We start from the raw sequence: 14,036 nt of genomic DNA on the forward strand, positions 1-14,036 counted from the left end.
AAGCCGGGCACACAGGACAGGCTGAGTGGTATCAGGAGCGGGGACACGGGGAGAGGCATAGATGGCCAGGCTGGGAAGAAGGCCCGGTGAGGCCCTCCAGAGCAGGCTGAGGCCTCCCCAGTATCCCCTAGCCTGTGGGTCGGGCTCAGAGCAAAGCCAGGCAAAGGGGCAGACGTTAGGGGGACCTGCTTTACTTCTAAACTATTTGTAAAATGGCAGGAATGTCTGTCTTTCAGAAGAGCCTCTGGGGAAAGCATTTATAGCTCAGGCTAAGGGGAGACAGACACCCTCTCCCCAGAGACAGGCACCGCAGTTCCCAAAGGCTACAGGGGCTCAATGAAGCGGAGGCTGCAGCCTCCATCTCAGCCTCCCTCCTGAAGTTGAGTCCATTTCTCGGAGCAGAAACTGGCCTTGTGACCCACCCCCCGTGGCCAGTGCAGACTTGCACCCCAGACTGGCTTTCCACTGGGGCTGCAGAGGGCTCTCCAGGGGGTGGGTTCTGAGTGTCGTCTCCCAGAGCACCTTACAATTAATGCACGTGTTCTGGAAAAGGAAAATGACGTGTTGTCCAGTAAGTCCCCGGGCAGTACTGGGTCCACATTAAAAGGAGGGGCAGGAATGCCTCTTTCCCGCATCTCTAGCCGTCTAGCCCTGGGAGGGCTGGGGCCTCCTAATGCCTCTGCACTTGCAGAAAAACTGGAAATAGACGTATTACTCCTCAAGCTGCCTGCCCTGCTTATTTCAGAGAAGACAGGAAGAAGCTGCCACATGGACGTGATCCGAGGAGAGTGCAGGGGCAGAGGGTGGGCCTGGGCCTCCAGCCAAGCAGCACCCCAGCCCAGGAACCTGAGGGCGGAAGCTGAGAAGGGATCCGTTCTGTTGCATTTGCTGCCAAGAGAAAGCAAGCCCGTCCACCTTGCAAATGAGTCAGGGAGCCAAGGAGTCAGGTCAGAGTCAGGACACTAAGTGACACGGTGACAACCTCCGCATGATAAACGTCTGTCCTTCCATGACACGAGGTAGGAGCGGAGCTGGGCAGGAGGGTGGGCTCTGTGCAGCCCCCCGGGTTGAGGGGGCTGGGCGGGGGACTCCCTGGCACTGGGCGCCTCCCCGCAGCCCTGGCCCCACGGCTCCAGTGAGTTTATCCCCCGTGGACACTCACCGTCCTCATCAATTTCAACAGCCCCTGACGATGGCCAGCCACGTGGAAACCATGCATCACGCAGAGATGCTCTGGTGTCAGTGAGGGGAGAAGAATTTGTCACCAACCTCTCTGTTTGCCTGACAATAACAGAACCCAATATTTCATAAAACTTAAGTGCCTGGAGCACGCCCTATGGTTTACAGGTTTGATAAAGGATGGTCCGGCAGATGTAGGGGAGACGGGGACCAGAGGCCCCGAGGACCCGTGGTGTCATAGCTGTGGATTCCGTAGTAATGGGTGGAGACCAGGCTGCCACGAGAGGCCTGCCCCAGAGGTCAGCATGCATGCCGTCCCCTCCCCTGGAGCTGGGGCTGTGTGCCTGTTGGCTTGGTGTTGGAATAAGTGGCAGGATCTCCAAAGAAAGACACATGCACTAGGGTCTCAGCCCCACAACAGGCTCATTCTGGGCTGCGGGATGCTCTGTTCCTTGCCTTCCCGCCAGCAACTGTCCCCCCTCCCCTCCCAGGCACTGTAACACTCACCCCCTCAAATGTGCGTTGAGTCCTTAGAAAATATTCTCTCTCAGCCACTGCGCACCAGGCCCTAGGCAAACCCGGTGACGCAGAGCCAAAACAGGCACTGTGCCCAAAGTGCCACCTCTCCAAAGCTTACTGTGCAGTGCACAGTAGTGACCTAGAAGCTGGGTGGTGGTGGTGGTGGTGGTGTCTGGGCACATGTGAGTCCTACTATTCAGGGAATAGGGTGGGGTTCAGATTTCCAGGGAGAGGGCGCAGACGCAGGGGGCCTGAGCCATTCAGGGGCCGTGAGCAACTCAGTTGGCCTGGGGCTTGTGCTGCAGGGACAGACAGCTGCAGCCCCCCCTCCCCCTCAGGTAGGCATTTGATGAGCACATGTGAGGTGTGTGCGGGGAGCTGGGGACACAGTTCTGGTCCTCCCTGAGCTTCCTGGCGTGCCTGCCCTGCCCTCTCTGGTCCACTCACTCACTCACTCATTCATTCATTCATGCAGGCTGCCGTCCATTACCCACTCTCAACAGGGTCACGGCCCCAAGGCAGCTGCCCCAGGAGACGAGGCCCGGCCCCAGTTCGAGCCCGGCCAGGACGGCCAGCAGGTTACCTGCGTCAGGGTCAGAGGCGAGGCTGGTCGCAGGCCCTCGGCCTCGGTCTTGACCTTGCTGCGCTTGTGAATGACGAGGGGGTTGACGCTGCTGCTGACGGCTGACTCGCTGCTCTGCTTGCTCTGGGAGAGGGGAACACAGGGGGGCACCCCAAAGTTCTGCTTGGGCTTTACCCTGGACTCTCCGCACTAGGCCGTCCAGGCCGACACTTGTGTTTGCAGTTTCAGAAACTGAGTCACTGCACAGCTTGGTCCTCTGGCCTGGGGCACAGCCCGGGGAGCCCAGGGCCGGGCCCACCAGCACCCTCCTCCCTACCACGCAGCCCCCCCCCCCACAATGGAGATGGAGCAGAGACCCTCTCTTTGAGAAATGCTGGGGACCCCGCGCCCGACTCAGCGGCCTCAACTTCTCAGCCCTCCCAGGCAGGGGCGGCTCTGGGTCTGAGGACAACAGGGCCGGCCAGTCCAGGGAGCGGGACAGAAGAGCTTGGTTCCTCAGGACAAGCGGGTTAGAGTTGCGGTGTCAGGGGATGTGACAAAAGTTGACAGCCACCGTCTGGGGGAGGTGCTAGGTGGCCGCCTGGAGCCCTGGGGAGAACTTTCTAGAAGAGGGCCACTCCTAGACCGCACGGCCTCTGGTCTTTCCTCCCCAGCACGTGGTCACCTCTGTCCTGCCAGCTGGGTGGCCTGGGCAGCTGCTTCACCTCAAGGATGGTCATCGTGAGCGCTAACCAGGATCCAGGTGGACCCAGGCTCAGTGACCCAATATCGGTGGCAGCCCCACTCTGCAGGGGTGTGAGCTCAGGCTGAAAGAGCTTTCAGGTAAGTCAGGGTTCAAAACACGATCTGATTCTGAGGCCTGCGCCCTTCCTACTATCTGATACTGTCTCTAGGACTCCAACTGCATTTTCTCATCTGCAAAACAGGACTTTGTTCATTCATCAAATGCTCATGGCACCGAGCATGCCCAGCGCTTGTGAGCCGGCCCGGGCATGTCAAAAGCCCGTTGGGAAGGTCGAATAAGATGGCCTTGGGTAAACTCATGCTCTCAAACTAAGCCGTACAGTATTAATTACCTGTTTCAGCCATCCATGTTACATGCTGTGTATGAGGTCCCTGTATGATGCCTGACTGAATACTAGGGTTTCTCCATTTAGTCGTTATGCTTATTGGACAGTCAGCCAAAGAACTGAGGCTGGGTGCTGGCCCATGGTGAGCGAGGGCAGTGTGAGGACCCAGCCCTGGCCTCCTGACTGGGGATCCAGCCTGAGGCCCGTTTGATCACGTGGCCTCTGCCCAGAGGTACGGTGCCAGCCAGACCCGTGCCCAGAGTCCTTCCACATGTTCCTGGCATGAGATGGCCATGATTGGCCTTCGCTCGGTGCAGATGAGTGCCTGGTGGCCCCCCGCCCCCACCTACCTGGTTGGCATCACTCAGACAGTTGCTGCTGCTACTGAGCTGCGTGGATGTGGCATTGATGGAGGTGAAGGCCATGGGCTGCTGGGCCAGGAAGGTGGGCGAGGGCTGGATCAGGGGTGGCGTGTGTCCGAAGGCCGAGCCCAGGCCCCGCTGCTGGCTCAGGATCTGCTGGTAGGCCACGGGGTTGATGGGGTGGGGGAAGGTGAAGGCCGGGCTGCAGAGAAGGGCAGACAAGGTGATGGAGAGGGGTGGGGTGAGGTGGGGGCAGGACTCTGTGAGGCTCACGCTTCCTGGACAGACAGGACGCTGCCCGGGGATCTGGATGGGCACGCTGCTGACTGCCCCGTCACCATGGCTTTACCCGCTCAAGCACCCGTGGCTCCCCACTGCCGGCTGTCTCAGGCCTCCACTTCTGTGCATAGCCCCCAGGCCCTGCCCCAGGACGCAGCCTCTGTCCCTGGCCCTTCACTGCTCTGTTGCCTGAGATGCGCCCCTGCATCGCTGATGCTCCCTGACTATTTGAACCCCGTTCTAATGCCCCCTCGTCCAGGAAGTGTGTCCCGAGCCCTCCGGTTCCCACTGTCCTCTGTCTTCTGAGCTCTACCACGCCACCTGCATACGGGCCACTCTTTCCAGAACAGGACACTGAGGGAGAAATGGTGCCCTCCGAGGCTAAGCCACAGAAGATGCCGGGGCTTCCTCCTTGCTCTCTGGGGTCACTCCCTCTGGGGGTGGGGGAGGGGGAGCCAGCCACCATGTTGTGAGGACGCTCAAGCAGCATGTGGAGGGGCTCCCGTGAAGAGCAACTAGAGCTTGTGCCAACAGGCCCAAGGGCCAGCCATCCTGAAAACAGACATCCAGGCCCAGTCAAGTCTCCAGGTGACCACGGCCCTGGCCGACATCTGGACTGCAGCCTCGTGAGAGACCTGAAGCTACGCCAGTCTCATGCTCCTGACCCTTGGAAATGCTGCGAGAGGCTAACTGCTTACTGTTTGATACTGCGGGGGTTTTTTTTTGTTTTTGTTTTTTTGTCACATAGCAAAAGATAACTGATATAATTGTTATCATCCCTTATCTCCGGGTCCTTGGGCTGAGCTCTCTTGGCATTCCTAAGCTCCTCTAACCCTGGCCTCTTTCAGGAGGGCCAGTGTAAGGACATGGGTTTCAGCCAAGCTGGCTGGGGTCTGAGTCCTCTGAACAGTCAAGTGCTGCACAGAGGGGACGGGGCGGGAGGTGATGGTGAGGTCTGCGTGTGCTGTGACCACAGAGCGAGACGTCTGCCGGCCCAGAGACATGCAGGCCAAGCCAGTGTCAGAGCTGCAGCAGTCCAGTGCTGGTCAGTGACACTGCTGAAACACTAGGAAAGTCCCCTTTGACTTCATGATGGAATTTTTCACGACAGGCCCGATAAGGGTTACTAAAAAATCATTTGGTGGGTGAAAAAGAGGCCCATGAAGATGCACCCAACTGTTGGCATGTTTCAGTGTCATCATTACTGGTTTTGAATTCCTAGAATATTCGCAAGTAGACTGACTTACAAGTCCTATAAACAACAAGGTCCTACTGTAGAGCACAGGGAGCTCGATTCCATATCCTGTGATAAACCATGTGGAAAAGAATATGAAAAAGAATGTATATACGTGTATAACTGAGTCCCTTTGCTGTACAGCAGAAACTAACACGACACTGTAGATCAACTATATTTCAATTAAAAAAAACACCAAAAACAAGTCCTGTGTTTCTCCCGGGATGCCAGTGTGGACCCTCTCCGCTGGGCCCCAGCCTGGCCCCGGCTCGCGGGCTAGGCTCACCTGAGAGTGCCGGCCGACAGGTGCCCGTAGGAGCCGCTGGCAGCCGAGCTGCTTCTCGAGTTGTTGATGTAGGCCACCAGCGAGTTGGGCGAGGTCCGGATCATGCGCTGCAGGTCAAGGCTGGCATCCGAGAGCGGGGAGATGGACAGCGCCCGCTTGCGGCTCAGGCGGGGCGTCACCCGGGGGCTGGAGAAACGCGACACTGCAGGACAGCCAAGCCAAGGCGCGTCAGCAGGACCGCACTTGTGGGGGTGATGTGACGGGGGAAGGGGACTGGGGGGGGACAGTCTGATGGGCACTGCGGATCTGCCCCTGTCCAGCTGGCGGCTCTGGGGCACAGGCCTCTCTCGGCCTCAGTTTGCTCATCTGTATGATGGGCCTGGTCCACACCTGGTGTGCTGAGGATCTGTGTTAGTGCCTGTCCTGCTAGGCACACAGAGGCCGAGACCGGGTCCAGCAACGCCTGAGGCACAACAGCCAAGTCACAAACCGTAGGTGACCTGCTTGGTGGCCTCTCACATAGGGAACCCACCAGTGAAGCCAGCTGCGGGCCAAGAAGCACGGCCCGGCCAGCGCCCAGCAGCCCCTCTGCCCCTTCCGGACCCTCCCAGGGGCAGCCACCAGACTGGTCTCTCATCCTCAGCTTAGTGTTGCCTGTTTTGCGTATTTGCCTATTACATAAATGGAATTATCAATGCTTTTTCTCAAACAGCTTCTTTTGTCCAACATTATCGGTGAGGTTTCTCCACGCAGCTGTGTGTGGCAGGAACCAGCGCCTTTTTTATTGCTGTAGAGCATCCCAGCGGGTGACTTTTCCACAGGAAGGAGAGGGAAAGGAGCCACGTGCTCCAGGGTCGCGGATCACGTTGCGACCAGGATCGCCCCAAACTGCCCTGAATGGACGTTCGCCAAGCAGAGGCCCTAGACTCCTGGCCGGTCTGGGGTGGGGAGTACAGAGGATGACATGGCAAAAGGCAGCCTGGCAGCACGCAGACGGCTCTCCAACACCAAGGTCCTTCCCTTCTGGAGTCACCTGGGCCTCGGGGACCTGTTGCCTTAAACATGCATGCACGCACGCACACGCCTGGTGCCCTACCCAACTGCCTGTGGGTGCGCTCTCCCCCTCCCCATACATACACACGGAGCTGCAGGGAGGGAGGAGGGCCTGCCCCCAGACCGGGCTCCCCGCTCCTCAGGACCAGGGGCCCCAGACCGCTCCTCCCGACAGCCCCTCCTCTCCCAACCAGGGTTCTGGTCTCCCCTCTGGGCACACAGCAGCCGAGAAATGGTGTGACCACATCGCTGGACAGGAATCCACATGCCAAGGTTCCCACCCTGTCCAGACCCTCCTTGGGCCCGTTTCCTCTTTGTAAAGGGTCCCCAAGTGCCGACCTGCAGGGCTGTGCTGAAGAGCGCCTCGGCACCCACACCTGCACTCAGCGGTTCCCGGGCTCGTGATGCCCACCTTTCTCCCTCCTGCCTGCTCAGCCCTGCCCAGACCCCATAGGTCCCCTCCTCCAGGGAGACGCAGGATGTCCTGGCTGCGGGGTTGTGAGTCAGCGTGCTGTCTCCACCACTGCAGGAGAACTGAGGGCAGGAGTGATACCCTGTGACTCTCTGGGCCCGCATTCCCAGGACCAACCGACCCCCTAGAAAGCCCACTACCACCACCAGAAGCAGCCTCGGTGGAGCCCCTGCCCACTGCCCCCTGCCCTGGGGGTCAACCACGCCCAGCCCTCCCCCGACCCCATCCTCGGCTGGAAAATCTGGGAAGCCCCTTTAAGACTGGGCCACCAGAATCCTCCGGCTGGAAGGGGATTCTGGGGTCTTCTTTCCTAACCATCTCCTTTGTGGATGAAGGATGCTGGGTCCAAGACCAGCTGCCCCGGGTGGGTACCCTGTACGTATGTCTGTACAAGTGCACGCGTGTAATCATAGACTTTGTTTTCAACCGGAAAGGATGAAGCACTTGTAGGAAAGCTCCCAGCTGGGAGAAAAAGTTGAGTTACTCAGGGTATTCTTTTCCTTGAGTATCTTTGTTTTTGGCCTGCCGTTGATTCTGTTGGGTTCTGAGGCCTGGGGCTTACAGATCTTTTAGCAAGCAGAGCTATGGTGGGTTCACGGAAGGTGCTCCCATTCGGTGAACACCAGCTCATTCTGCCCCGCAGAGGGGCCTGGGAGCATGGCTGGCACCCAGGCCAGCAGGTGACACACTCAGGCCGTGTCACCACCTTTGTCTTGCGGTGGGAAGGACCCCAGCCCACACGCCTAGGGACACAATGTCGCACAACCTCATTCTGCCTCACAGGGTCTGACGGAGCAGCCCCTCCCCAGCCAGCGCTTGGGCTGTGCTGCAGACACGACCACCCTTCTGAACAAGCATCCCGCACCACAGAGATGTGCCCTGGCCCATGAGCAACTAGAGACGGCGTGTGTCCCTTTGGTGTGGTGTTTGGATAAGTCCCTGCTTCTGAATTCTGGTGCACAGAATAACCCAGCGACAGCCACCCCTTAGTGACAGTCAGACCCACTGTTGCAATGAACGGCCATCACTGCCCCCCGAAATGCAAACCCAGCTGTGCAGATAAGAAAACGAGGCTTGGGGACGTTAGCGACTTGCTCAAGGGCAGGATTTGAACCAAGGTCCAAAGAAGCCCTGCTGTGTGGTTTTTCTCTGTCCTGAGTGTACCTTCAGAGAGGTGGGGAGAGGCAGGGCCAGGAAGACGCTCTCAGCACAAACAGCTTTTAAATCCTCACTTTAGCGGCTCTGATAGTGAACTTCCTGACAGCCAGCTGCCTACCTGGCCTCCTGCGTCTGAAGGGCAACCACAGTTCAGCCCAGCCCTACCTCCTGTAGGGCTGGGCTCGGCGGGCGCCCGCCACCCATAGAGCAGCAGAGCGGGGGACCCGGGAGTTGGCCTGACACCCCCCCCACCTCCTTCACAGTTGCATCTCCCACTTCCACCAGCCCAGCCCCCCACTTGCTTGGGGCATCCCGGGGCCCTTAGTTAACTGCTGTCTGATACACATTCCTCACTGCGGCCAAATCAGATCATGTCTTTGCATCTGCCCACCCCAAACCTTTCCAGAGCTCCCACTGCTATTAGGAAGAAGGCACAAGTCCTCAGTGTGGCTTACCCGGTGGCTCCGTGGGTGCCCCTGACTCCCTCTCCAGCCTCCTGCACAGGGCCTTTGCACACACTGCTTCTTCCGTCTGCAGTGCTCTGCGCTCAGCAGGGTCACCACTTTCCCCAGGAAACCATCGCTAACATCCTGGAGTTGGGCAGGTCCCCCGGGACACTCTCAGGGCACCACGGTCCCCTCTCTGTGGATAGGTGCGGCTCAGGGGAGTTCATACCTGCTTGTGTATGTCTGGTTGCTTCTGTTTCTCCCGCCTCTGTGAACTAGGGACTCGGTCACCCTGCTCACCGTTATATCCCAGCACTGGGATCCGGCTGGCTCGGTGGTGAGTCCAACCGGAGATGCCAAAAGCCGGGCGTGGGGCAGAGGCGTGGTGTGTCAAGGGGCAGTGGACGCTCAGCCACCCAAAGTCAGTATTTACTGAGTGCCCCGCGGATGCTCGGGGCTGTTCTAAGCATTTTCAAGTATAAAGCCATTTAATCTTCACAACTGTCTTATAAAGAAGGAACCATTATGAGCCTCATCTTACAAAGGAGAAGACAAGTAGCTTGGCCAAGGCCACGCGGCCGGGGGAAGTAGAGAATGATTGGAAAGCAGGCAGGTGGACACCAGAACCGCCGCCGCACTGCCTCTGCTCAGGTGGGGAGGGTAGCTATCAGGGGAGGGCTCTCCTGGGTGCAGGGACCCAGGACGGGGACACACACACACACACACACACACCCCAGTGGGGGCACACAGACAGCCTGACACTTACTGGCTGCCCTGGGGTGCATTACTCAGCCTGCTGAGCCTCTCTTTGCCCATCTGCAAATGGGGGCAGCATGGTAGGTGTGTCCTGAGTACACAGGGGCAGCACCATGGACAGTGCCTCGAACCCAGCAGATCTTCCAGAATGAAACTGTGAATGAACACGGCTTCCTTAGGGGCCAGGAGGACTCTTTGGTGAGCAGGGTGAGCTGAGAGCTAATCATGGAGAAAAGGACAGCAAATCTAGAGAAGACGACTGAGCCACAGTGGAGGACATCTGTCCCTAAACACTCATCCGCCTATCCAGGTGTCCTCCAAGCTTCTTAATTCTTATCTACTGGGTTCACTCCTTGTTTGTCCTCACTTTAAAGGCAACTCTGAGATATAAAAGTGAACCTTCTAAAAGACTCCTGTTACTTATGAACTGTGTGGTAAATGGGAAAATACAAGATGGGGGGTAGATGTAATATCATACAAAGTAAGAAATACACACACATCTTTGCAATGCACTCAAAAAAAGATTTTGCTACTAATATTTGGATTCCCACCCTCTCGTGCGCCCCTAACAAGATGAAACAGGCCAGATCTGACAGTGATATTCATCTCTGTTATTCCCTCCCCTCAAGGGAAATATGTTTATTAATGCGCCTCCTCCCTTGATAAATTACTAAATAGAAAGAAAAGCCTGGCACTCATTTCCCGTGGCTTCTCCTGTGATTTATGACCAGGATTGGCAGACGCGTCATGTCCATTCATCTGTGGATGCCCCCTTTCTGAGAGCCGACAGACGCTGGGTGACCAGCCACCTGCCTGCCCTCACCTGGGCAAACGCCAGACGCCACCTGACCTGGATGCTGTTTTGTCCGCTAGTTCTTTCTTTTGCTCCTTCGCGCGTTAGTTCACACACCCACCAGGCCCTCCTGCAGCAGCCTGTTTGCCAGGCACAGGCCTTGATGCTGGGGGAGCTGCAAGCAAGGATGCTCAGCCCCGTCTCCTGGAGCTCAGCATCTTGGTGGGAGGTGACAGTGGTACCTGTGGCTCTGGGCAGGATTGCTAGACACCACCAAAGCAGGGTTACCCCAGGTTACCCCAGACTGCTCGTGGGGGCGGGGGAATCTCTTGCCCTGGGATAGTTGGAAAGGGCAGGAGATACAGAAACAGGCCCGGGACCCTGGCAGACGCAGGTTCTGACCCTGCCTGCCAGCTCTAACTGGGTATCTTTGGGCGAGTTGCTGGACCTCTCTGGGCTGTTTCCTCACCCAGAAGATGGGCCCAGAGCGCCCACCTCAGGGTCACTACAGACTACCGAGCAGCGTAGCGCCCACCATTCCGGATGGGCCTCCTGTGGGCCCGGGGCCGGGACGCGCCTTCCCCGGGGCCGGCAGGGCACAGCCTCGTGGCAGGGCTTGTGAGCCCTGACCCCCACTGCTTAGGGAGCATTCCTGCACGGCCCAGCCCCTCGCCCGGACTTTCTGGACTCACTAAGGAGATGCTCTAAGGAAATCCAGCCTGAGGACTGGACCTGGCCCACACTTGGCTGTTCACACCCGCTCTTGCGCGGGAGTAGAAAGCACCAAGGCTCTGGAGCCCAGAGGCGTGGGGCTGAGGCCTACAAGCACATTTCCCAGGCCTATGATGGAGACAAAGCAACTTAGGGCTCTGGGCTCGAGGCTGCTCACCTGGAAAGTGACTTCATGACGTGTGTCTCACGAGACTCTGGGCTGGCTTGCCAGATGAGCCGGACACACCATCTGGCCTGAGCCTGCCCTCAGCACCCTGCCCCCCGTGTCCCTCCTGTCGGCAGGCTGGGTGCGGACGCCCTCCCAGAACGGGGCCTCTGGCAGCCCCTCCGTCAGCTCCCCTGCCTCTCAGTGGCGTGATCGGTGTAACTGGTTCCTGAGACCTCCCCGGACCCGCAGGCAGCATAAGGAACGGGTGTCAGAACGGAGGTGACATCCGAGTGAAATGAGTGTCAATACGACAATAAAATACACAGCTCGTAGGAAATATGGGCTGTAAGCAGACAACGTTTCACTCGGAAACATTTCAAGCTCCTCAGCGTGGTGGGGCGTGGGGTGGCGGCTGCGGCTCCGCCGTTAAATCACCAATACTCAACGGCATCACGCGAGACAATTCCATTTTAGGGCCCCAGTGACAAGCAGCGACCTCCCTACTGTCTAGAGGACCACTAGGCAGAATAACCTCGGACTCCCGGACTGGTTATCTATCACCTTCCAAAGCCACATCACTCCTCACTCTTCTGGCTATAAATCAGCCTCCTTAAAGAACAGGGGCAATGGGCCTTCACTGACCACCTGGAGGCCAGGAGGCTCCCGGGAGAGGGAGGGCGGCTTCTGCTGGAGATGCCCCTTGTCCCGCCCACAGCCCGGCCCTGTGCTCTGCGGGGGACGGAGGGCTTGGTTTTTCCATTCAGCACGAACCCCTCCAACTCCAGCCTTGCCGCTAAGGCTGTGGCATCTTCCCCAGCGTAGGACACACACACGACCCAAAGGAGATTGTTTAGGCATCACGGAGACACAGACGGGGACATCTTCCCCAGATATTATGGGGTTTCCCACTTCAGAAAAAAAAATAAAGTTCTATTTTAAGGTGAGTCTGTTAAAAATATAAGACTAAATAAGTTATCGTGTAGGTGGCACTTGGCTAAGGTAAAACTGCTGGTGGTTTGCCAGCGGGTGGGCTGGGGACACTGCTCTGCCGGATGTGGACCTGGGTGGCCTTCCTGACACCCTCTCCCCAGGCCTCCTCACAGCCGGGTGCCCCTGGTCTCCACACCCCAGCTTGACACTCATCACCCCTGGGATGTTCTCTCCCCCATGGCTCTGCCTCCTCTTGGAATGTGAAGTGCAGGTGCTGAGGAAACAGGCTGAGTAGGCGGGGCGGCCTCGGGACAGGAAGCTTCCACAGAGCAGGCCCCCTGGGGCACCGCGAGAGCGGGGCTTGGAAGGCTGTGTTGCTAGCACCTGGCACCATGCCTGGCACGTAGTAGGTGCTCAGTAAATACCCTCATTCATGAATGAATGAGGAGAGTGAGTGTGCGTGTGTATGCTGTGTGCGTGTTTACGGTGTGGGTGTGTATGTGGTATGTAGGTAGGGTGTGTGTGTGTGTGCACGAAAAAGAGAGAGCGAAGAGACACACACACGGAGTCTCCCCAACTCCGCACAAACTCTCAGGGCCCCTGCACGGGCAGGGAGCTTACGTGTCCCCATCATGTTTATGGGCAGCTTCCTCACGTGAACACACATGTCCTCAGAGCCTCAGGGCCCTTTCCCAGGTGGTCCCATGAGCCCCGCTGCCCGGGCCCCAGGCCTGCACACCTTTCCCTGTGAGAGTCTGAGCACAAAGAAACTTGACTGGAAGACCCACTCACACCTCCGTGGGGTGGACAGAGGCTTCCCGGGAGCATCTCTCCCCAGACCCGTGCAGCTGGGACCAGCCGAAAACACCAGAGCTGGTGGGCTTCCCAGTTCCCACGGTTCACAGGAGGGGAGGGGCCAGGGACCACCCCCCACACACACGCCCAGAGGCAGGCCTGGGCCCGAGTCTCTCGGGGCCACGTAGGCATCGGAGCTGCACAGAAATGCCTAAAACTTTAAATAGCGGACGCAAAAGTTCTGGCTGAAACTGGTTTGGAAAAAAACTAAGTAACGGCAAATACAGGAATTCATGCTGGACTTCACTCTGATTTCCTTGGAGGTAAGTGATGGGAACAAAGGAAAAGAAACCACCCGTTCCTGATGTTCACAGGGGTTTGTGAAAATCCCCGGGTCACCACCAACCCCCATCTCAGCCCGAGAAACCCATGTGTCCGTCCAGACCAAGGCTGGAGGTGGTGACGCTCCACTCTGCGCCTGAAGCCCATCACACCCTCAAGACCAAGGCAGAGACAGGATGTCGGGGGCTGTGCTGAATTCATCAGGGCGGCTCCCACGCCCACTGGTGAGCCCACCTCCTCAAGACCGCCCGACCCCCGTGTCTCAGATGCTCAGCCCAGATGCTGCCAAACGCCGAGCGCCCCAGAGCAAAGCCGCCTGTCCCCTTCCAGGCTCCCTGCAGGCCGACAGCTGCTGGCCTCGCACAGTCTCTTCGGATTCGTTTGCATGTTTCTACCCCAGGTTCTTTTGTGACTGCTGCTCCCTCCCTCCCTCCCCCCACAAACACAGAGCCCTGCTCCTTGGCAGGTGCTCCTGGACCTGTGGGGCTCTGGGTTTGTGAAGACAGAGGGCCAGCCAGTTACAGCTGGGGCCCCTCGGGTCCTGCAGGTGGGCGGAGGGAGATGCAGAGTCCAAGGGGAGCTGATGCGGGCGGTGGCCCGGGAGAAGTGCTGGCTGACCTGAGTCCTGGGACCTGGTGCAGGACAGAACGAGGCCAGCCTGCGGGGATGGTGGACAGGTGCAGGGGCGCAGATGGGGAGAGACAGGCTGGAGGGAAGGCTGCTGGCCATGTGGTAGAGTCTGGGTTTCACCCCGAGGGTGATGGGAGGGGCGGAGGGAGGCTGAGCTGGGAGCTGGCTGGCACAGGACTGGACGGCCGGCGGGGGTGCTGCGAAGGCAGACTTGGCAGGTCTCGGGTGGGCTGGCCTGGGGGGGGGTGGGCTGGTGGTGAGGAAAAGGT

At 58.5% G+C, this 14,036-nt stretch overlaps 1 protein-coding gene across 1 annotated transcript in view; it reads right to left on the reverse strand.

Moving 5' to 3' along the window:
* The window catches only part of GLI2 (GLI family zinc finger 2), a gene marked incomplete at its 3' end in the record, with an annotated part of 247,461 nt that overhangs the window by 16,621 nt on the left and 216,804 nt on the right, over window positions 1-14,036 (reverse strand). The window contains exons 6-8 of the mRNA XM_082682079.1: window positions 5,513-5,714; window positions 3,702-3,915; window positions 2,282-2,404 (exon numbers count right to left, since the gene is read on the reverse strand). Of these exons, the coding sequence (XP_082538205.1) occupies window positions 2,282-2,404; window positions 3,702-3,915; window positions 5,513-5,714 (539 nt within the window). The remainder of the gene's footprint in view (window positions 1-2,281; window positions 2,405-3,701; window positions 3,916-5,512; window positions 5,715-14,036) is intronic.

Source organism: Grampus griseus (assembly GCF_964374135.1).
Source record: "Grampus griseus genome assembly, contig: HAP1_SCAFFOLD_50, whole genome shotgun sequence".
In the NCBI taxonomy this organism is placed as follows: Eukaryota; Metazoa; Chordata; class Mammalia; order Artiodactyla; family Delphinidae; genus Grampus; species Grampus griseus.